The 23,918-nt window shown below is 35.3% G+C and overlaps 1 protein-coding gene across 4 annotated transcripts; it reads left to right on the top strand.

The window, feature by feature from the left end:
• Window positions 1-3,530: 3,530 nt before the first annotated feature.
• LOC123919590 (E3 ubiquitin-protein ligase listerin-like) lies at window positions 3,531-23,359 on the top strand. Of its 4 annotated transcripts, XM_045971543.1 has the most exons (16): window positions 3,531-3,819; window positions 3,886-4,012; window positions 5,305-5,367; window positions 6,512-6,589; window positions 6,872-6,963; window positions 7,551-7,653; window positions 8,835-8,987; window positions 10,410-11,062; window positions 11,181-11,655; window positions 12,241-12,770; window positions 13,685-14,375; window positions 14,686-15,367; window positions 19,500-20,533; window positions 20,907-21,365; window positions 22,004-22,234; window positions 22,530-23,359. In XM_045971543.1, the coding sequence occupies exons 1-16, from the start codon at window positions 3,764-3,766 to the stop codon at window positions 22,755-22,757; spliced, it is 5,655 nt and encodes a 1,884-aa protein (XP_045827499.1). In that variant the 5' UTR covers window positions 3,531-3,763; the 3' UTR covers window positions 22,758-23,359. The 4 variants fall into 4 exon arrangements, with proteins under 4 accessions (XP_045827499.1, XP_045827502.1, XP_045827500.1 ...); XM_045971546.1 differs by lacking the exons at window positions 3,531-3,819; window positions 3,886-4,012; window positions 5,305-5,367; window positions 6,512-6,589; window positions 6,872-6,963 and having other exon boundaries at window positions 7,551-7,643; window positions 8,890-8,987; XM_045971544.1 differs by lacking the exons at window positions 3,531-3,819; window positions 3,886-4,012; window positions 5,305-5,367; window positions 6,512-6,589; window positions 6,872-6,963 and having other exon boundaries at window positions 7,551-7,643.
• Window positions 23,360-23,918: the final 559 nt, after the last annotated feature.

Raw genomic sequence — 23,918 nt, 5'->3', positions numbered from 1 at the left:
TTTATTTTGTGAAATTTTTAAATATTTGGTGTTGATTGAATGTGAGAATTGAGAATCATATATAATTTTAAACTATATAATCTGACAATTTGAGCCTAAAATATTATATGAGAAACTCTCTTTTACTTTAAAAGTTGTAACACTAATGTTAATTATTTTGTTAAAGTATTCTATTTGGAAATTTATTTTAGGCTCAATTTTGTTAGTTATTACACCAAATGTTATTTATATGAATATTTGTAAATATTTTGTAAATTTTATATTGTCTTGTTATTTGAATACTCACTTGCAAACTGTTATTGAAATTATTATTTTGAGGAACTATAAAGACAATTGAGTATTAAATTATCCTTACATTGATTTATTATAAGAGTTTTTTTTATTATTATATATTGGTTTGCCGTTGATTTGTGGCTATTTGAGATGACTTGTAAAGTCATCAAAATTTATTGACTCCATTTGTAAGGAAGAATTCGAGTGGCAACCTGAAGTTTGCTTGGAGCTCATTTATATAAATGTACCAATGATTGGTAAAGGCACTCACTCGCTAATATGATGAAACGTTTTTAAACGGACATAAATGACAATAGTAACAATTCAGCCCAATAATAAGGGAGATGTTGATTTGCAGACCAATTGATTGCATAAGTATAATCTTCTTGTCATTCATATATGAATATCAATATGGAAACAAGAAATGAAGAGATGTTGAATATCTCTATATATTACTAATTTACTACACATATTTTGGATAAATTAAGTGTAATGAAAAAGTTATAAACCAGAAGTTTATACTGCACTTTTATATATAATAGTGCAATTGAAGTACAAATTATTGTAAACCAGAAGTTTACAAATTATATTAAATTTATTGTTGGCAATACCGGTTGGGTCATCCCGGATTTATTATGATGCGAAAAAAAAACTATAAATATATATTGAAGGGCCCGAAGTTCCTTCATTCTAATAATTTTTATTGGTTACTAATTCCCAAAAGAAATTGATAATTTGAGAATCCGGACCATTTAGACATTTTGTGACTTGAATTGATGCATCAACTAAATTGGTCACATGCATATTTACTCACAACCAGAAGTTTGTGAGATTATTTTCTCAAATAGTTTTGCTAAGATCTCATTTTCTAAATTCTTAGAAAATATGTGATAAGTATCGTATGTCAATTGAAATTACTATGAAACATCCGGTAGTATGTTCATACAAAAAAAAATGGACTTAAGATTCATTCTTTAGACGTCTAAAGTTAATTACATGACTGATACTTATGAGATCATAACTTCTAATTTATATTTTGGGAACATTCAAACATGTATATTGAGATACTAATTCGCATCAAGCCAACTAGTTATTATAAAGTTCTCCCCTAATTTACAATTTGAACTTTGTTTATAAACATGATTCCCATATAAGCATTTTTGGATGTGTTGTGTATGTGCAATTGCTCCAATAGAATGCATTTAAACGGTTCTTAAAGAATATTGGGAAAATGTATTTGATATGAATCTCCATCTATTATAAATCACCTTGAGCCAAAAAATTGGAGAATTATTTACAGCCATGTAGGCTGATTTTCAAGTGATGAATTAATTTTCCCAATATTAGGGGGGAGAATAAGCAGCTGAAAAATATGAACCAGAAGTTCAAATGAATCACTTGAAATAAATTAATGTTATTATCTCACATTGATCCTCATATAAAATAGTTTGAATAAGAAGTTCAAAAGATAAATCATTTGCAAAGTTTATGAAATCAACTATCAGCTGCTAATGCTCCGATCAAAATGGATGTCCCTAATGGACAGTCTTATATTGCAAATGAATTTTAACCACCCTGAAGCGTGGTAGATCAATCGGTTCCAATGAGGAAAAAAAATCCTCAAATAAGAAAATGAGCTAAAAAGAAAGATGACCCAAGTGAGGATATGAAACTGTCAAAAGAGTATTTTGACATAATTGAGTTATAAGTTCCAGAAGAACTTCTCAGGTATCTGAAATTTATGATAATAAAGAGATCTCGACGAATTATGTCATGAATGAAAATTATGTCACGAATGGAATATGATGGAACCGAAAGGAAGTCAACGTTGACGATATTTTATATATAATATGGCGCTATTTGTGAAAGGAGTTAATGAGGATCATGAAATAAATTCTATTGAGAATTATAGACAATGATTGTCTAAATGAAAACGCAATTGCTATGTAATTAAAGTCACTTTGCAAAGTGAAGATTTTTGGACCAGCATTCCATACACCTGAAGATGTAAAACATGATGAGATACGAATTAATTTTCTTGTGAATAGAAAATGTTGCAATACAAACATTAAAAGCTTGATTTTTTTATTCAAGCATATTGGTAAAAGTTTGCTATTGATTGTGAAGAGAAATATTCACCTGAACTGAAATCAAAATTCTTCTCTTACTTGATTAAGGTTGTTAACACATGGAAGATTCAATTTATTTGAAAAATGTGTTACGCTATGTTTATATGTCACTTGTTAGCGTGGATTATATAAAACTCCAATGAAGAATTTAATTTCCACGAGACATACATTTCAAACTATCGAAGAGATGACTTAATGAAATGAATAAGTCACTTTGGAAATGAATTTGTTATATGATGACATAAATTCTCGAAGAGTTCTTGAAATCTATTGATTAAAGAAAAGTTTGAAATGAAATATATTTGATATTAACAAATATAATTTATTGTCACTTGATGTGAACAAAGATCATTTCATGTCTCAAGAAAATGATCACTTACTTGAATTGGTCTTGAAGGACCATATTTTAGTTCAATTGAGAACACTATTACATTTTGCTAATTATGTATGTGATGGTATCAATAAACTCAAAGATATTGGAGCAAAGTCAAGTATATAATTTGTATCTTAGAGATACAACAATATCATCCGATTATGTGGAAGTTTTAACACTACATTCAGAAAGTTCAGAGTGTGGTTTTGTTGAAGTTTGTGATTCTACACTTACAAGAAATTTGAAGAAGATAATACTGCATCAACAGCTAATTAAGAGAAGATTATATTAAAGAAGAAGAATCAAGTCTTTCTACAAAGTCATCATCAAGTAAAGCTTCTGATCAACTATATTGAAGATTAATTGCTTTTATTCGTCTCATATATAATTGTCTTCATGAGGGGGAGATATAATTGTGTTCTGCACTCTTTTTCCCTTAACCATGTTTTTGTCCCATTGGGTTTTCCTGGTAAGGTTTTTAATGAGGCAGTTCAAACACAAAGGATGTTGTACTCTTTTTCCTTCACTAGAATTTTTTCCCACCGGGTTTTTTCTAGTAAAGGTTTTAATGAGGCATATCCTCGATGGACATCCAAGGGGGAGTGTTATGAATATTATTAGTGGATGTCCTGGCCCATGTAATTGGCCCAATATGTTTACCTATATATAGATACTATGTATCACTATATTGTAACCCTAATCCTAATGGTGAATAACATACACTATTATTTCTCTCTTTTCTCTCTTCTTCATCTATACTATTGTTCTTATTTACATTAGTTTATAACAGTAAGACATATGATAGACTATGGCTTTATTTGTTAAACGCAATTCTTAATTTTGACTCACCCAAACGATCGTCCACAACAAGTAGAACTGTAGAACAAAACTCGGGTGTTTCCCTACAACAAGCTAAAGCTCCCGCAGCTGACACAGTCGTGCAGCACCGCCACATCTCAACACTTTCTCTATACACCAAACAACAAGAATGGGTAGACAAAAAGGAGAAGGTGCTAGAACCAAAGCACGTCCTTCAAGCAGCAGGTAAAATCAACAATCCTCTCCTTTCCTCAATCCCTAATCATCTTATCGATTTTTTCTCCTTCGCAGTCTTGCCGCATCGCTTTTATCTTCAGCTCCTTCCTCCGCCGCCGCTGCCTCCGTTGGATTCGGTGGTTTTGTCGGTAGCTCGCGTCTTGATCCTTCTCCTTCAACCGAAGATTCTCTCCCTTTGGCTGTAAGTGTTCTTGATTCCATTAATTTTTATTTATTTAATGTAAATTGGTATGATTTTGTTTCATAAGTTTATTTTTAATATAATTAGGTATAGTTTTGTGTTCATAACTAGGGTCATGTTTCAATTGACGTATCTCTGAGTATCTGAGCTTTATCTACTTGAATAAGTTTTGTGAGACTGTTTTGTAAAACTTATGAAAACAGCTTATGACATTTTTTATAAGTTTTTTTCAGCTTATTTTTGTAAGTTCTCCAAATTAGCTTATGAAAACAACTTATAACGTATACCAAAGCAATTAACTTAACCAAGTAATTGGGCTCAAGTGGTGGCTCTGGGGAGGAACAATTCTTGGCCAGATACTTACTTCGCAGCCGAATTCATGATTACCAGTGCCCCATTCCCTGAGAACCGGAGGGTTAACACAAAGCTAAAAAAATTAACCTTATTTTATCTTTTGTTATAGAAATATCTTATGTAAGCTTTATACATAAGTGGTTATCATGATAAGCACTTGTGCTAAGTTGCAAATAAGCTGTTTATCCAAATAGGGCTTAGATAGTAAATAGATTAACTTACTAGCATGACACTGTTGCTGCTACTTACACGTGTTTCTTGACAAGAATGAGCTTGAATTGGAAATGGATTGTCCCTTTACTATTTGGGGACTTTGGTGTATTTAGGAGATAGATAAATGATTAAAATGAGTTATTTAGATGAGAGAGAATTATTGGCTATGAGAAATATAGAGACAAAGTTACCAAAGGTAGATAATCTTTATCTGCTTGAATCAACCTAATAACCTATGAAATAGAGAAACTAGACATGACACTGACACATAAACACTAGTAATAATTTAAGAAAATAAAAGTGATTGAATGTAATGTAATCGTGGAAGATTACTTGTATGGTCACAACCCAAATAAATATAATTTGGACACACATAAAAATACACATCATTTAACTTTGTCCTCTTCTAGCTTTTTTCATGCGTATGTGCCCAAATGATGTTTATTTGGGGTTGTGATCACCACACAGGACTTTCTCTTACATGTGACAGTGTCTGTAGTGTCGGACACCAAGGCACAACTTTGATCTCAAGTGTTTGGCGCTACATAGGAATTAACTATCTTTCATGTGTTCCTTTGTTTGTCTGGGTTTTTATGCCATGAAACTGTTTTCCACTTTGACTTGAGCTGTTGAAGCTGGCTAGAGTGTTAATATTTCTTTCTCATAAATTTTTTTATGTCTCGCCTCAATGTGTGGTATTGTTTGTTACTTTCGTGCACACGCAGGATGTTGATGGTGAAATTGCGGTTCACTTGAAGAGGCTAGGCAGGAAGGATTCCACCACTAAGGTAATTTTGGATCAATCTCGATAAGAATTTGAGAAGTCATATATATGTACATATGGCACAAGCTCAAGTTCCACTTATTATGATCTTTGTATCTATTCCTCTTCTGATACATCGTGTTCAAATCTGCTTTATGTTTGTAAATTCGTGCTTTTAATAACCAGTAATCGTAGATTATGAGTGTTGAATAGATGCATGCTTAAGTTGAATTGAGAATCATCAACCATTGGCCCGTTTGGATTGACTTAATATTTGAGCTTATGCAAATAAATAAGCTTTTATGTATTATTGTAAGTTTTCCAAGGTAGTTTATGAGAAAATAGTTTATAAAGATACAATTTTTGTTAGTGAAAACTTATGTATTATTTGCATAAGTTATTTTCATAAGCTCAAAAATAAGCCAAATCCAAACGGGCCCCATTTGTCATTTTTAAATTTTTGTTTTCTGGGAACATGATGATGCCACTTTCTTAATTAAAAACGGAGGTTTGCTGAGTTTTTGTGAAGCTTGTTCAAATACTGTGGTGATTATATCTCGGCACTTTGCATTGTATATAATAAGACAAGGTGCTGGAAATCACAGATATGCATACATGTGGTATGTTGGATGTATGTTTAGTTGCCCGATAGGCAGGATTTGCATCGCTGTTCTTTTCTCAGGAGTGTCTTTGGTCATGCTAATGCACCTGTACTATCATGAATTTACTTAGCTCTTGAAGTATGGACATAATCCAACAGGTTGATAACCAGTTTCTGACGGTTCGATTTGTCACCTTTGCCCAAGCTTTGGGGCACCGTTTTTAACACTAAAATCTGTTGTGCAATCTTCCTTTTATTTCGTATATTTTTTAACTGTGATTTATAAGTTTCTAGGCTGTACCTTTTTGTCCATATATTTCATTTATATAATTTATCATTAGGGCATCATAGCTGAGCTTCACAATGTATAGTTGATTTCTTCCTCCTTATGTTTTTCAGTCTGTGACTGCCATGAGTCGCGACTCCATACATTTACTGTTTCTACTAGTAGTTTTGCAATAAATTAATCAATGATTGCAATCATTTTGCCTGGTCGTGGATCTCTTCTCTTATTTATCTCATTAGCTTTTTATTTACAATTTTTTTTTTATATAATATTTTTTAACAGCTTAAGGCGTTGTCAGCTTTATCTTCGCTGCTTCAGCAAAAGTCAGCAAAAGAAATTGTTCCAATTATTCCTCAATGGGTATGTGTTTTTAATATATACTGTATAGTTATTTATATGTATTAGATTACATGCTTGTCTCTGTATTTCCTGCATTAGGTCTCTTTCCCTTCATATGAGGAACATCTATGTGTTGACCGTTGAATAAGTTGTTCTTTTCAATGGCAATTTTCGTTTTTCCCATATATAAAACAGAAGAGTTTTATTCCCCCTCTAATGGTCTAGTAGTTCATAAATGGTCTTGTCTCAATTTTTGAATATACTTATTTAATATACTCGATCATTTAATTTGTTTTCGTGTAGGCGTTTGAATATAAAAAGCTGTTGCTGGACTACAACAGGGAGGTTAGGCGGGCTACTCACGATACCATGACCACACTTGTAACTTCTGTTGGGTTAGAACTTGACCTATTCTAATGAACATTTATTCATGTTTCTTTCTTGCATTTGCCACTGTATAATTTTAAGTTTTTGAACACTTGGGAATTTGATAAGTTGTTGTTGCTTCCCCTACCATGTAAGTTTTGCTGATTCATTCCTAGGTTCTATATCAAAACATGCTCCCCAATCATAACATTTGAAGTTTGAACTCTTACCATTCAATTTTCTGATTGGTAATAACTTATAAGTTACTTGCATCAATAGCGTATGTAGAAGCCAAATATCTTTTGGAAATTGGTGTCTACATTCTATTCCACCCAATAATAAACAAAGCATGATTCCAGTTTCCACCAGGCTTGGATATTTTAGTCTACCAAATATACATACATTAAAGAGCTGTTTTTAACATGTACCTACCTACCTACCTATTCAACTGGTTTTGAGCATATCTTAATTTTATTGAATTAAAATTATTTATGGGTTTAATATGTTTTTGGTTCTAAACCTGATCCTTCTGAAGTCTTAATATTCCATGAATGAGTGAATTAAATTCATTTAGTCGGTGACTTGTTGTTGACTTCACTTCCCACACCCTTCTCAGGAGAGATTTAGCTCCGCATTTAAAGACTTTGATGGGACCATGGTGGTTTGCACAATTTGATCCAGCTTCTGAAGTTTCTCAGGCAGCAAAAAGGTCTTTGCAGGTTTGCTATATTAATTTTATCTTACGTTCTATTTTAAATGATTTCTATTAATTATTGGTGTTGAGAAGGAAAAGAGACAAAACATGTGATGGAATTCGTGCGTTTAACATCAGAGAGTACAATATATACGAAGAGTCATAACATGGACATCAGAGAATGACCTTCAATTTCTACCATCATAGTCTTATGCTACTAGTGATATGTTAGGCGGAGACATGTCCAATGCCAATCCACAAACAAGCCTTACTTTTTCACTGGGATCCTTTGAGATATTGTGTTAGTTTGTGATATCAGCATAAGGATGAACCATCTGGAAAAATTATTTTTAATTGTAAATGTAAGCTTTGGAACAAATAGTAGTTGCCCCAAGTTACGTCAATAAAATCCTCTAATTTTTTTACTTGAGTTCATTATCATCATATCATAAATAATACATCTCGAAGGCTTATGCATGTTTTTCCCATGCAGACCTGTGTTAGGAATGCTCATATTTTGAATGCTGAAAATCATGACAGAATCCTGAGATTGTGTTAGGATTCCGGGTAATAGAATGAATAGTACGAATACTTTTATTGAGAAAATAAGAGAATAGGAGAGAAAACTCTCCTCCAAGGGTTCTCCCTTCTACAACAGAGCCAATGCTCTATTCACTTAAATTTTAAAATACTCGATAATGATCCTCCTCTATTCACGCGTGCTCCCATTTATACATGATACTTTCTGACTAATAAATTGACTAACTTCCTTAACTAACTCCCTGTTATTCTATATCCTAAAACATTGTTGGAAAAGGTTTTTCGTTTTGGAAACTTCAGTGTGATATAGAAATTTGTAAAATTGCTTTGTATTCTCTGGTCCTCTTCTACTAACGTTTTTGTTATACTACCTGGTTATGTTTCAAAAGTACAGTGATAATGTACCAGAAAAGAAAGTAAAGTTTCACCAACTTATTATTACACTTAAATTGAAATATGCAGGAGTCATTTTCGGTCGCAGTATCTCTAAAATTTTAAATATGTTGTACTCAATTGCATTTTCCTGTATTGTAACATTTATTCTCAGTGTACAGGACTGCCTCAGTATATTCTCTGATGGCAGCTTTATGCTTGTACCTGCATAAGTTTGTCAAATTTGTGCCACATGTGATTTTTGTTTTAATCCTTTGTTTGAATATGTATTAGGCTATCTTTCCAGCTCAGGAAAAAAGACTTGATGCTTTGATTTTATGCACAACAGAAATATTTATGTATTTAGAAGAAAACCTAAAGCTCACGCCACAAAGTTTGTCTGACAAAGCTGTAGCCAAGGATGAGTTAGAAGAGATGTACCAGCAGGTATAGAATGAAAATCACTTTAATATACTTGTAAATCAAAGTCTTGAATTTATTGTGTTCTATATGGTAAATCATGATTGTAGGATGTCTTATATTGGTATGAAAGGATTTTAAAATAGTGATTGAAATCTTGCTCTGGGTTTGAATAGCTATTACTTCATGGTAGCACGGGATACATAATTACTACAAACTAGGTTAAATATGTTTAGCTCCAATAAAATGATGAATCTTTCATGCTTGTCCCTATAAATTTTTTTGTCCTTTTGTAGTCACTAGTCACTCATTTTATAAAAACGGGGTGCTTTTAGAGGGAATAATAGTACCCAGTTTTTAAAAAATGAGAGACTAAAAGACCCCATTTTTATAAAAGGCAGGGATTAAAAATTTTCTAAAATAAAAAAATGGATGGACGGAATTCATATTTAACCCAAGAAACTAATATTGTGCATATAGCTAGTTTTAAGTTTTTTATATTATCTTTTTCTCTAATGTGTCATATATTCATATTATCCTAGTGTCACAGGAGAAAAAGGTTTACCTAGAAATGGAAAGAAATTACTTGACTTTATTTTCATTGAACTCCTCTGGCATAAACTAAAATTACTGTAGCTGCATTAAGCTTGTTAAACACAGTTCCCCTGTTGTGTCCATGCGGGATTCAATTATAACCTACTTTAGTTACTATCTTTGGCATAAACTAAATTTACTATAGCTGCATTAAGCTTGTTAAACACAGTTCCCTTGTTGTGTCCATGTGGGATTCAATTATAACCTACTTTAGTTACTAGCTTTTGTCCTCTACTTGGATTAAACTTTATTGGCACATAAGTAAATAGTAATATGGAATGGATGGTTTATGGTCTGTACTTTGCTGCCCATCGTCTTGGCTATGTAGTACCTGGTTTGCTTGGCTGTTATGTTGATGCAATGCAGAACCCAAAATATTCTGTCATACACTAGCTGCAGTATAACAATGAAATTCACTGCCAAACAATACATAAAATACTTTGTAAAGAGAGAACAGTGAGCAAAATTCTAAACTCACAGAGCTAAGGGATATCAAGTCCATGGCCAAATTTCATCACAAACTTTCCTTTGCATTCCATGCCTCTATATTTCAAACCTTCCATTGCCCTTTAGAACAGCCATTCAGCATAACAGACTCCCCTTCCTTTTGTTTGCCACTAGTACCAGTCTTACTTCATGATTACACTCTCTTTACCTTTGTGCCTTGGTTGATTTGACCCAATATTTAGCCCAAACTCTCTTGGGTTTATTACATGGTCCATCTTCAACCCAGATAGCCTTATCTTTGGTTACAGTTTAATAATTCAGCGTGTGATGTATCCTACTTGTTCAAATATTCTTTTTGAACGATGTACTTTTAATTCATGAAATTTATCCTTTATTTTGGTCTTACAGGTCATATCATCAACATTATTGGCATTGGCCGCTCTTCTTGATGTTTTAATTTTCCCGCAACAAGAGCAACCTGCTTTTGAGAATACAACTACTGAACCAAAACATGCTTCAAAGGCCAGGGTGGCTGCTGTTTCTTTTGGTGAAAAACTGTTAACCGATCATAAGCACTTCCTAGATTTTTTGAAGTCTCAAAGACCTACTATACGTTCTGCTACCTATACTGTATTGAAGAGCTTCATAAAAAATATGCCACATGCTATTACTGAAGGAAATATAAAAAGTCTTGCGGGTGCAATTCTTGGTGCTTTCAACGAGAAGGATCCAAGTTGTCATCCCTCAATGTGGGATGTAATATTACTTTTTTCTAGAAGATTCCCAGGGGGCTGGAGTTCCTTAAACGTTCAGAAAAACATATTGAATCCCTTTTGGAATTTTCTTAGGAATGGGTGCTTTGGTTCCCAACAGGTCTCATACCCAGCTTTGGTTTTATTTTTAGACAGCGTGCCTCCTAAGGCTGTTTCAGGGGATAAGTTTTTTCTCGAGTTTTTCAAAAACTTGTGGGTGGGAAGGAAAACTTTTCTATCAGCAGATAGACTAGCATTTTTTCAGGCATTCAAAGAATGTTTTCATTGGTCCTTGAAAAATGCTTCAAGGTACATATTTTTCCTTTTAATAGTTGCCTATATTTGGATTCATTTACTCCATGCCTATGTCTGCCCTATATTCATTTTTTTTTCTTCCTGTAACCAAACTGTCTTCTAATTGTATTAGATATAATGATGGAGAGGACTCAATCAGTCATTTTCGAGTTACTCTCGTTGATAATATCGTAGTAAAGCTTATATGGCGGGATTTTCTTACAACTGGAAGCTCCAAAGGTTATGATATAATCAACACAGGAAAAGAATCAGATTCATCCGAGAAAAATGTTTCTCATAGCAAGAAAGCGGATATGCTAAATACGAAATGCTCAAAGCCCTATTTGCAAGAGTTGGGAAAGTGCTTTGTTGAAATCCTTTTAGGCATTCATATATTAGATAGCAATCTGCTATCTGTTTTTACTGTGGAAATTGAAGATAATTGTATGAGTGTCCTTCAGCAAGCAGGCAATGTGGAGATTGTTGAACAAATCATATTGTTCATGTTATTGCTGGAGCAACATGCAGTAATGAATGGTGCAACTTGGCCCTTGGCCTATATTGTTGGACCGATGCTGGCAAAGTCTTTCTCATTCATTAGGTCTTCTGTAAGTTGATATTACTACAAACTTGTTTGCCACTATGTTTGTAATTTTTTATGTGATATACTGATATTAATTATTGGGTTGATTGTGAAAATTTTGGTATTGACACCTGTATTATGGAGCATATTCGTCAATATATTTATCTTTGTCAATTTAGAGTTCCGGTTCCTACATGCTCACATTGTAATTATCTTCTGGTATAACCATTTATATCTTAATTATGCATATGGAGTGGGAAAAGGTTTTGCTATTGTAGAATCACTTAATCAGTCTCTTTTTCACACTTGGTGATTATGTCTTAGGTTTTTTAACACAAGTAATTTACAATATCTTGACAAAGGTGGTATACCAAAAACTTTTTTGGTCCTCAACAAGAGACTGATTCTATGCATAAAGTATATCATCAATTTAAGGGAATTAATTAAGCTGTCAACTCTGTTGTAGATTTAGCCTGTTAATAAAAAGGGGGTGACTGTTGCATAGGCTTATGTTATTTTTTAATTTTTTATTATTTGGATGATTGTTTTAAAAGAATAAATGGATGTTTTCTACCGAGTTCTTCCTTACTCACCTGGTTTTAAATATCAGGATTCACCAGATACTGTGAAACTTCTATCCGTTGCTGTTTCAATATTTGGACCACAGAAAATGGTCCAAGAAGTTTTCAATCAGAAAAGAGGGCACTGTACTAATCAGCTTTCATATGGTGGGGATGAATTATTAGAAGCTGAAGACTTTCTGCAAATCTTCAAGAACACTTTTGTCCCTTGGTGTCTGCAGCCAAATAGTTTCTCGACCAATGCTCGTTTAGATTTGCTGTTGGCCTTGCTGGATGATGAGCATTTCTCAGAACAATGGTCTTTCATCGTCAATTATGTGATTAGCCAAAATAATTCTGGATGCCCGGCAGGTTTGGTAAACTCTGACCAAGCAGCAATGTTGGCCATGCTCCTGGAAAAAGCAAGGGACGAGAGTATGAAGAGGAAGGCGAGAGATGGTTCCAGTTATAGACCAGGGACTAATGCTGAAGATTGGCATCATGAATGTCTGGAATCATGTGCTATCACTGTTTCTCATTCTCTGCCTCCACATAGCACTTCTCATGTGCAGTTAATATGGTATGTCAACAAAGATTTTTCATATGAATTCATGCAGAAAATGTCTTATACTATGAATTTGTCACCTGTTGAAACTTAATTTCAACAATGTAATATACTCATCTGTCTTCTTTCTGATTTAAGTTCGGTTTTCTTCATGTATAAATTAATCTTAGTCCCCATGCCTTGCATGCATGGGACAGTCTGAATATGGATACAGCAAGAAAAGAAATCGAAAAAGTCAGCTAGAAATGGAAGGCATCAAGTTGGTAACAACTTACATATATTGTTGTATTAGGGAAATCTCGTTCTGTTTTTGGGGTTGTTTTGTCATAGTACTGTTTTTTTAGGCTGTTAGAAAGCCGTAACACCTCAAATTTGAGTTTGACGGATCTGAAGTTTTTTGGGGGTTTTCTGTCTGTTTGAAAGCCATAGCATGTTCAAGTCTGATCTGGTAAGGGTTATCTTAGAATTTTGGGTTGGGCCTAACGCAACCCTACAAAACTGGCTTGTTAGGTGAAGATTGGTCCCACTTATAAAGATATCTTCAGGCCATCTATTGTTCAATGTGGGACTTTTAACACACTCCCTCACGCCCAACACTATTGTGCTTGGTGCGTGGATATAAATGGTGGGTGGCCCGATAGCAGAAACCTGATTGTAGGTGGCCCAATGGATCTTAGAGGAGGCTTTGATATCTTAGAATTTTGGGTTGGGCCTAACTCAAGCCTACAAAACCAACTTGTAATGTGAGGATCGCCCCCACTTATAAACATATCTTCAGACCATCTATACTCCAATGTGTGGGACTCTTAATAGGTTATTAAAAATAAAAGGCATATTTAGCTATTTAAGGAGAGCACTATGCGAAGCTGTATATAAGATTAATTGGCTTGAGTGGTCTTGACTCTGACCTTAAAACTTTTTATATGCAGCTCCCTTCTTGGTGGTTTAACAGAAGGAAGATCTATTCCTTTTCTGTCCAGAAATGCATTGAACCTCATCTATGAGGAGATTCTGAGGAAGTTAGTCAGTTTTATACAGGATTCGTCTTTTTCATGGGTTCATGATGCAGCTTTTGTGTTAAGCAATGATGCAGAAATCTCTGTAGACCATGATAGTTCTCTCAACATTGTTGAGATGGCCAAGTTCTCTCTTGAGATACTCGATGGTAGTTTCTTTTGCCTGAAGACACTTGATAGGGAAGGTGGAATTGTATCAGGAATTTTATCAGCAATATTTGTCATTGAGTGGGAGTGTAATTTAAGTAAAGCTTTGGAATATTCACTTGATGACAAATCAATGACCAAAGCCAAAGACCGACAATCATTTGGGGAATATGTGTGTGCTTTCCATAACAAGATAAATGGCCACTTTTTAAAAAGCTTATGCAGAGATAACTGCCGGAGGATGTTGAATTTCTTAATTCAGTCAGTCAAGTCTGCAATTTTTGTTGAAGATAGACTTGTTAATGATGGAATCACATCATTATGCTGTACATGGGTGCTTGAAGTTCTTGAGCGTGTCTGTGTGGATGAAAGTGATGAACTCAATCTTCTGCATCAGCTGCTGAGCAAAGATGAAAGATGGCCTGTGTTTGTAGTGCAAAAATTCAGCTCAACAAAGGTATTCACACATTTGGTTATTTGATAGTATGTAAAGTAGAGTATGTTATTTTGGTTTATGTTGCTATTTATATTGGGATATCAATGTCAATATTGGTAAGTGAGTGACCTGTCGTAGGCTTTACCAGCCAGATAATCTGCATTTTTTAATGCTTTATCCAATATTAGATAGTATGTTACAGATGGAACAAGTGATAACTTGCTTATATGATATATTATAATTCAGACATATAAGATGTAGTTGAAGATCCTGCCGAATATATAAAGAAAACAAAGTAGTACTTCTAATCTGCAGTTTTTACTGTCTGCAGGCTCCAGGACACCAGAAATTCGTTGCTCTAATTAACAAGCTAATCCAAAAAATTGGAATAGATAGAGTTTTTGCTGGGTGTGCAATGTCTGATTCACCTATGCTCGAAAGAAATCAAGTGATTGCATCATCTGCATGGCTAGCTGCTGAAATTCTGTGCACATGGAGATGGCCAGAAAACGGTGCTATGTCTTCTTTCTTACCTTCACTGAGTGCATATGCCAAAAAAAGTGATTCTCTCCACGAAAGCCTGTTAGATGGCGTATTGAGCATCTTGCTTGATGGTTCTCTCATTTATGAAGGTGATAGCACAAAGGGTTCTGTGAGTATGTGGCCAGTTCCAGCTGATGAAATGGAAGGAATTGAAGAACCGTTCTTAAGAGCGCTTATTTCCTTTCTGTCTACTTTGTTCAAAGAGAACATATGGGGGATTAAGAAGGCATCATATCTTATTGAACTTCTTGTGAATAAACTCTTTATTGGTGAAGAAGTAAATACAAATTGTCTTAAGATTCTTCCTTTGCTTATTAGTGTACTTCTAGAACCATTTTATGGATATGTACAGCCTGGTAAAGATGTTCAACCTTGTTCTATAGAAGAAAACTTTGTGCAAAACATCATTATAGACTGGCTTGAGAGGGCTCTAAAGCTTCCACCTTTGGTCACATGGAAAACAGGACAAGGTAAATTCCTCTTTCTTTAAAATTGAACACGCTACATGCTAATTCCTGAGTTCATTTTTTATCAGCAGGTATAGAAGGTTTAACTAAAATTAACTAAAATTCCTGGGTATTTGTGTTTGCATTTATGGCTTGTGCTTATTTGAAATATTGCAAATATCTCATTTCGTTTAAAAAACTTTTTTAACATAATTTTGTATTCATTTTTTTTAAACACTATGTTAGGAACCAAATTTTAGAGAAAATAGAAAAGTATTATTAATGATTAAAAGGAAAATATTACAGAGATTAAATCCCTATAATCCCAGAGCTAAGCTCCTCAGAGAAAGATAATTCTCTCTCTGCCAAAACCTTTCGTTTCCTAAACTGAGAAAATACTGAATGCCCTTCCCTCTCTCTCATTCTCCTTCTTATAACAAACCTGATCACATCATTTCCTCACACTCACTGCCACATCATTATTTACCTCTCCTTATATTTTGATAATATCACTCTCCACTTAAACGGATTTGTGCAACTAACTGTCCAATTAACTATTTGGGCCTACACTCTCATTTGAGGTCCTAACAATACCTCCCCCTTGAAATAAAGACTTGTCCTCAAGTCTGAGTTTAGACACCTGACTTCTAACATTAACTTCCTCCTCCCATATCGTTCTTCCACAACTACTCTTCGGCACGGCACGGCACTGTAATGAGAACTTGAGAGTAGTATTGTTTCTTCCATAAGCTCTCCTTTTGCAATAGTTACTGAAAAACATGTTCCTCCCACCTGGATCCCACTGTTGGGAGTTGGATGGTCCGTCTTCAAACACTTGAACTCTCCACACAGTGCTGCATTTGGGAAGCAACCTACAGATATTCTCTTTTATTTGCAAAGTGTGTAATCCTCCATCACTCTCAGCTGGGTCAAAGAAAATAACAAGTTCGTTTGAAATATCAACTGTATCTAAGGCCACCTCATCAACAGATTGCATCAACATGAGTAGATAAATTGTTGTGTCGTCCACCAACAAGAATCTTAATATGAGAAATACCAACACTGGCAGGTTAAAAACCTCTTGTGTCAACCCTCTAAACTGACCAAAAACTTTCCCTTTGTAATAGTAATTGGAAATCAAGCATTTCCCCCCAGGATCCCATTGTTGGGAGATTGATGAGTCAACTTCAAACCACTAAGCTCTCTGCATAGCTTCACTTCCACTACATCTGGGTGACAACTTGCAATTACTTACTTCCAAATTCCAATAAGCCACTGTATTATCAACCCCAACTCCCATTAAGAAAACAAGTGCATTTGAAGCCTTCAGTATATCAAATGCTGTGACTCCTGTATTACCCAGCAGTGTGACAAAAGCATTGGTTATAGAATTTTCCAGCAACATAATAAATCAACTTGATATATCCTCCATAAAAAAAAAAAAGTCTATATGAAAAGATACTAGTGAGGATACTATATCCCTTTTCCTATTCATTCCAATGATAGCAAGAACTAACATCTCAGTTGCACAAGATTCTTTCATTGGCTTCCTCACCTTCCAATAATAACAATACCTCAAAACCTTGATGTAGAAAATTGAGGTGGAGCACACATAAGTACGTATAATATTTGCTGAAGAAACAAACCAAAGGGTGCGGCAGATGTTCTTCGATTCCATGCATTGGCCTACCCAAGGACACCAATGATCTAAACACTCAACACCATTGATGCAAAGAGAGTAATATGAACAATGAGAAGGACAATACAACATATAAGTGTCACCATTCTTCACCTTTATAGGAAGCTCATTGACCATTTCTTCATCTATTAGAAGGAATCCAAGGTCTACTATTTGCCACTTCTTAAATTCAATTGAGGCAGGAGAGTGTTTCTCAACTGCATCCTTATAGACTAATGTCTCCCCCACAAATGAGACCAAGACAAGATTGCAGTAAACCCACTTTGGCAGTGCTCTCAACAATGGTTCATTATTTTGCAAATGACTTGATGTATGAATTAGAAACATATTTGAATCATCCACTGAGGCTTCTTTTGTGACATCAGTATCCTCATTTTCATAATGCTTAGCTAATATGGGAGTTTGAAGTCTAAGTGCACGTGTCAGCAACTGCTTAACAACTCCTAGTTGAAATGGGTCACAAGCATTTACCATGACTTTAAACTTGGGTTGTAGGAAGCAACAATCAATTTTATTTACTGTAGTAGATTTTCCAACTCCAATAGATACAACAACATATGGTTTACTTAGCTCTCTGGCAGCATGAATACCCATCATTATGTCAAAAGAATGATTAGGAATTAGAATAGGAACAAAACCTATTTTCATTGCCGCATGCACTAATGTGGACATCCTTGTAAATGAAACTAATACTCCTATTTTTCTTTCAGAACTAGCTGCCACGTATTCAAATAGTTTCTTATCTATCTCCTTAGCTTTAATTTGGGTTTGACACGTTAGTTTAAAAATTAGCTCCAATTCTCTAACCTCAATTTGGGTTGACACATTAGTTCCAAAATTAGCTTCAGTAGACAACTATGCAACCTCCATTGTTTTTTCTCTTGGACCCAGTCACTAAGATTAGTTTGGGCCTGGCCCAATAGAATAAGACAAGTATGCAACTTACGGATTACCGAGATTGCCCCTTGTTCCTCCTCAGATTCGCAAGTTCCTTCAACCGAGAGTCTTCGACGATGGCGGTTGGCGGCAATTCTTCGTCCGGTGGCTTGGCTGGTGGTATGATTGTGATATAAGAACAACCCACATGCCTCTTTCGTAAACTCGCCTTCTTCAACTGCATCGGCTTTCTCGATGGTTGCTTCCATGGTGATTCGTTCATCATCTCCTCCCACAGTGATTCCTCTGATCGTGGATGTACAGAAATCCCTGGGTTCCACGTTTGGTGAATCACTCCGACCACGATGTGCAGATTTGGATCCGGTGGTTTTGGTTGCGACGGAACCGTAACAACTGAGTCGGAGTATGGAGGCTCTAACAGGTCCATGGTAGTTCCGATAGCGGTTCCGACAGTTCTGGTGGTGGCTTGGTCGAAATCGCATCCCCGTACTAAGAAGCGTCTCGATCCGGTGGCTTCGGCTTGGGAAGCTCCTTAACTGATGAACCCGACGGCTGCGGTGTATCAACCACCATTGTATGACTCTCCGTGACACTTATTCTTGTGCGATCTGCTTCTATCTTCTTAGGTGCTACATCAAACTCAGTCATCGATTCATTGCAATTTGCACCAGAGCTAAGTCCTCTTTCCAAATCTTCTCACCAAAGCTATGGAAAATGTTTTCCAATCAGCATCTAAGTTCTACAGACACCATGACTCACATCATAGCTACCCCTTCCATTCTCATGAAGGCCCATTGCACCTTGTCGGAGGAATAAATTTTCTGCTCATCAATGATCCTTTCTGCTGTAACGATCCACCCCATTGGGTCTTCACCCACAAATTCTGGCAACCATTCATCCATGAAATTGTACGACTCTTCCATCTCCATCTCACACTGGCTCTCTGTCGATAATCCGGCAGGTGGGACCATTTGTTAGAAACCAAATTTTAGAGAAAATAGAAAAGTATTATTAATGCTTAAAAGGAAAATATTACAGAGATTAAATACCTATAATCCCAGTGCTAAGCTCCTCAGAGAAAGTTAATTCTCTCTGCCAAAACCTTTCGGTTCCTAAACTGAGAAAATACTGAATGCCCTTCCTTCCCTCTCTCTCATTCTCCTTCTTATAACAAACCTGATCACATCATTCCCTCAGACTCGCTGCCACGCCATTATTTACCTCTCCTTATATTTGGATAATATCACTCTCCACTTAATGGATTTGTGCAACTAACTGTCCAATTAACTATTTGGGCCTACACTCTCATTTGAGGTCCTAACACACTACACATGCTAACTCATCAGAGTCCTGAATTTTCATTTTTTATCAGTAGGTATAGAAGGTTCAACTAAAATTATTTGTGTTTGTGTTTGCATTGATGGCTTGTGCTTATTTGATAGTGCAAATAGTTCATTTCGGTTAAAAACATTTATCAACATAATTTTTTATTCAAGAAGTTTCTTGCAATCAATTGTGCATACTATATGGTATTAATGAACTTGGTCATGGCTCTTGTAGATATGGAAGGTTGGCTTCAGTTGGTAATTGCCTGTTATCCTTTCAGCGCAATGGGTGGTCCACAAGCATTAAAGCCAGCGAGAAGTATCAGCCCTGATGAGAGGAAACTTTTATATGAATTATTCCTGAAACAGAGACTTGTTGCCGGAGGGTCTGCAATGACTAACCAGCTTCCAGTAGTGCAGATGCTGCTGTCAAAACTTATGGTTGTTTCAGTAGGTTATTGCTGGAATGAATTTAATGAAGACGATTGGGACTTTCTGTTGTCTAACCTAAGGTCTTGGATTCAATCAGTAGTTGTTATGATGGAGGATGTAGCGGAAAATGTCAATGGTTTAGTTGATGTATCATCTGGTAATTCAGATGTAACGTGTACAAAAATTGAGAAAATTATTTCGATTTCAGATCCTTTTCCCTTAAAGATTTCTCAAAATGCCCTTTTATCCTTTTCACTTTTCCTTAAGCATTATAAGCATCAACAAACTGAAAACGGGGATGATTTAAATACAATGAAAACAGAGAAGTTGGATTCTGCTAAAGATCGGATCATAGAAGGTATACTACGCTTACTCTTTTGTACCGGTTTATCTGAGGCTATGGCAAATGCATACTGCAAAGAAGCTGCATCAGTTATTGCGTCGTCACGGGTTACACATACATCATTTTGGGAATTCATAGCTTCTGCTGTTCTTAATTCCTCTTCACAGGCTAGAGATAGAGCAGTGAAATCAATTTCATTTTGGGGACTAAGCAAAGGAGCTATTAGCTCATTGTATGCTATACTTTTTACTTCTAGGCCAATTCCTTTGTTGCAGTTTGCTGCATATTTTGTTCTCTCAACTGAACCTGTTTTAAGCATGTCTGTTCTTGAAGATAGTCCTTTCAACGCAGACATAAATGCAGCTAGTGACCAGGATTCCAGCCGTTTCGACGCGTCAATAGAAGAAAAGGTCTGTTTGAAAGAGGAAATATCTTACATGGTTGAAAGGACACCTCATGAGGTTCTTGAAATGGACTTACTTGCGGATCAAAGAGTAAGAATACTTAATTTGGAAACATAGCTTACATGATAGGTAATGTCTTAGTTAGTTAGTTAACTAGTGAGCTAGTTAGGGGTGTGAGGCGAGAAGCTATCAATAATAGGAGGGATTACAAAGAGTATCTCGGTTTTGTAAGGAAAACTGATATCATTTTCATGAAAGACCTGATTCTTTTCCGCTCTGATTTCCTTATAAAACCGAAGACACTCTAATATGTCCTATTATTTACAGTTTCTCATCTAACACCCCCTAACTTACTGACTGACTAACTCTACCTAGCTAACGAAGAGATTACCTACCAATATGCCAAACATTTTTATGTTCTCCTTTCCATTGGGGCACTAATGGTCTACAAAAATTATTGCAGGTAAATGTCTTCCTTGCTTGGTCTTTGTTGATATCACGTCTATGGTCGTTACCTTCATCATCATCTGACAGGGAGAGACTGATCCAGTACATTCAAGATTCTGCTACTCCAGTTATTTTAGATTGCCTTTTTCAACATATTCCTGTGGAGATTTCTATGATTCAGAGTCTGAAGAAGAAAGACCCAGAGCTTTCTGGTGGCTTAACAAAAGCTGCAAGCGCTGCGACCCAAGCTACCACAACTGGTTCACTCTTGTTCTCTGTGGAATCTCTTTGGCCTATTGACTCGGAGAAACTTTCAGCACTTGCTGGAGCAATATATGGCTTGATGCTTCATGTTCTTCCTGCTTATGTCCGTGGCTGGTATAATGATTTGCGTGACCGCAACACATCAACTGCCATTGAATCCTTTACAAGGACTTGCTGTAGCCCTCCTCTCATTGCAAATGAATTGTCCCAGGTATTGTGTAGTTTCATGTCCACGTAAAAATGTATAGTTTTTTTTTTCTTTTTTTGTTGAACTGTTAGATTCTGTTATGTTGCACAATATAATCAGTACTTATTTGGTGAAGGGGAGAGGGAAATGAGATAAAAAACATAAATTAATTGAACATTTTAGTGCAATAGTCAGGTCACTACTGCCATATCATGTTGTATTGTGATAAAGACAAAGCTTTGCATTATTAGACATCAACTCATGATTGAAGCAGTTCCCCTGCTACTGATTCTTATGTATATTTATTAATTTGTTAGTTGTCCACATCTAACAGCGTATGATTTTACTGCCTCATTTGCGTTAACTGTGACATTTGCAAGGACTGAAAATTTGTTTTTGTTAATTGTTTCTTAAAGTTCAACTACCAACCTGATTTTATGCTGTAAATTACTGATAATCATTGTTATAGTTACTGAGAACTTGTTTTTAGCCGGTTCAGCATGTAATTACTGAAAAGGACTTCTAAGAGTTGCTTTTAGCTCAAACAGTTGACATTATCTAATCCATGCAACTGTCCTCACCTAGTGAGGAAAAAGTTTTAATGCAGTTAATTTAGTCACAGTCCCGTTCTAATATGGATGTGTATATTGTCTCGAATGCAGATTAAGAAAGCCAACTTTCGTGATGAGAATTTCTCAGTTAGTGTAAGTAAATCAGCAAATGAGGTTGTTGCTACTTACACCAAGGACGAAACAGGAATGGATCTAGTCATCCGTCTCCCTGCATCTTATCCACTAAGGCCTGTAGATGTTGATTGCACTAGGAGCCTTGGAATTAGTGAGATCAAGCAAAGGAAATGGTTGATGTCAATGATGCTATTTGTTCGTAATCAGGTAACTTCTTATAGCTCAGTATTATATTTTGCCATTGGCTTCTGCTGCCCACTTTTGTACAATACCTAGATGTGTAAGAACCCTTTTCGAGTTAAAAGTTAAGATATAAATTACTCTTTTCAGTATGTAGTGAGTCATTAATTTATGTATATCTGAATGACATTGACTTTATTTTTCTGTTGCTGAACGCTATGCACTTATTTTGTGAAATGCAGTAGAAAATACAAATGTCAGAATTAACGACCATTAGATCACATTCTTGATAAAGTTAACAATTTCTTTGCTGTTCCTGCAGAATGGTGCTTTAGCAGAAGCTATTGGAATTTGGAAGCGCAATTTTGATAAAGAATTTGAAGGTGTTGAGGAGTGTCCAATCTGTTACAGTGTCATCCACACCACAAATCATGGCCTTCCCCGCCTTGCTTGCAGGACATGCAAACACAAATTTCATTCTGCTTGCCTCTATAAATGGTTTTCAACATCTCACAAATCATCTTGCCCCTTGTGTCAATCTCCGTTCTGAGGTTGCACCTGAATCTGAATGATTGAAAACTACCAATTTTGCTTGATAGAGTTATCTACCACTGAAATTATTAGTGCATGGTGAGAATGTGCTGATAAATGAGAATCATTACAATGTTTGCGAATCAATGCTGGCTTACAAATTACTACTGGTTCATGAAAAAAACTTGAATGATTTCCAGCTTTTCTCGGTTATGCTTCACGGGAAGCAGACAGCTCCACTCCTTGAAACTAAAAAGGAAACTGGGCAGCAGTTTTGCAACAATGACATTGGTATGTCATAGTTTCTATTTGAGGTGAAAGATCCAATTCCTTTTACTAATCAATTTATCTTCTCGATTTAGATCTCTCTTGGTGGTTGTAGAAGTTAGTTATGCAAATTTTTGTGTGTGCTTAGAAAAGGTCAGTTCTGATGATAGGAGGTTATCTCAGCAAGAATGTTGTATATCAGCGTTATTATTGATCATGTAATAATTTGAAAATTGCCCTAGTAAGAATAAGAATAGTTATTATACATCTGTATGGGAAGTATCTATATTAACCATATGATTATAGCGAAGAACATACTCTTAATGAATAGAAATGTTAACACAATTTTTAGCACATTATGGTTGAGGTGTAATTTACGTGGGTCTTACTCTTAACAAATTGAGTTAGATTAAAACACGATATCTCAAAAAATGCCTATACTATTATTAGCCTTGAAATTTCCTCTTTAGCCACAAAGTTGTTCTCATGCGCTCTAAAATTCCGTTTTTTACCCGTTCCGAATTTGATGTTGGTTCGGAATTTAACTTCCTAACCAATTTCACATGAACACAATTCAGAATTTATCTTCTGTTGCTTTATCTAATTTGCTTTTTTTTTTTTTAATTTAATTTTTTACACATCTTTGTTTTCTTTTTAATATAGAAAATTTGCAACACTTCAAGCACCGAAATTTCTACCATAAACTTCATTATCACTCTGTGAAGCTGTTTCTAAACATTCAAAAGGGTAAGGTTCTTCTGCTTCTCAAAACGTGTCGAAATCTCTTGGGAGAAAGCTTTGTCAGACAAATCCATAGGTTTCTAGCTCTTTAAGTTTTTGAACTCTGGTGTGAGAGATTGAGACAAGGTTTTCGAACTATAGTTGAACGATAGGAATGGGAAGGTCTTTAACT

Source organism: Trifolium pratense, linkage group LG4 (assembly GCF_020283565.1).
Source record: "Trifolium pratense cultivar HEN17-A07 linkage group LG4, ARS_RC_1.1, whole genome shotgun sequence".
Lineage (NCBI taxonomy): Eukaryota > Viridiplantae > Streptophyta > Magnoliopsida > Fabales > Fabaceae > Trifolium > Trifolium pratense.
The sequence above is the reverse complement of the archived record's forward strand: the minus strand, read 5'-3'. Positions and strand labels throughout refer to the sequence as shown.

What these genes read in the sequence shown, in the direction of transcription:
- LOC123919590 (XM_045971543.1), top strand. Translation starts at nt 3,764, where the DNA reads ATGGGTAGACAAAAAGGAGAAGGTGCTAGAACCAAAGCACGTCCTTCA. An exon ending in TTCCAATTATTCCTCAATGG is followed by an intron (nt 6,590 to 6,871) that starts GTATGTGTTTTT and finishes GTTTTCGTGTAG; the next exon opens with GCGTTTGAATATAAAAAGCT. An exon ending in TCTCATTCATTAGGTCTTCT is followed by an intron (nt 11,656 to 12,240) that starts GTAAGTTGATAT and finishes TTTAAATATCAG; the next exon opens with GATTCACCAGATACTGTGAA.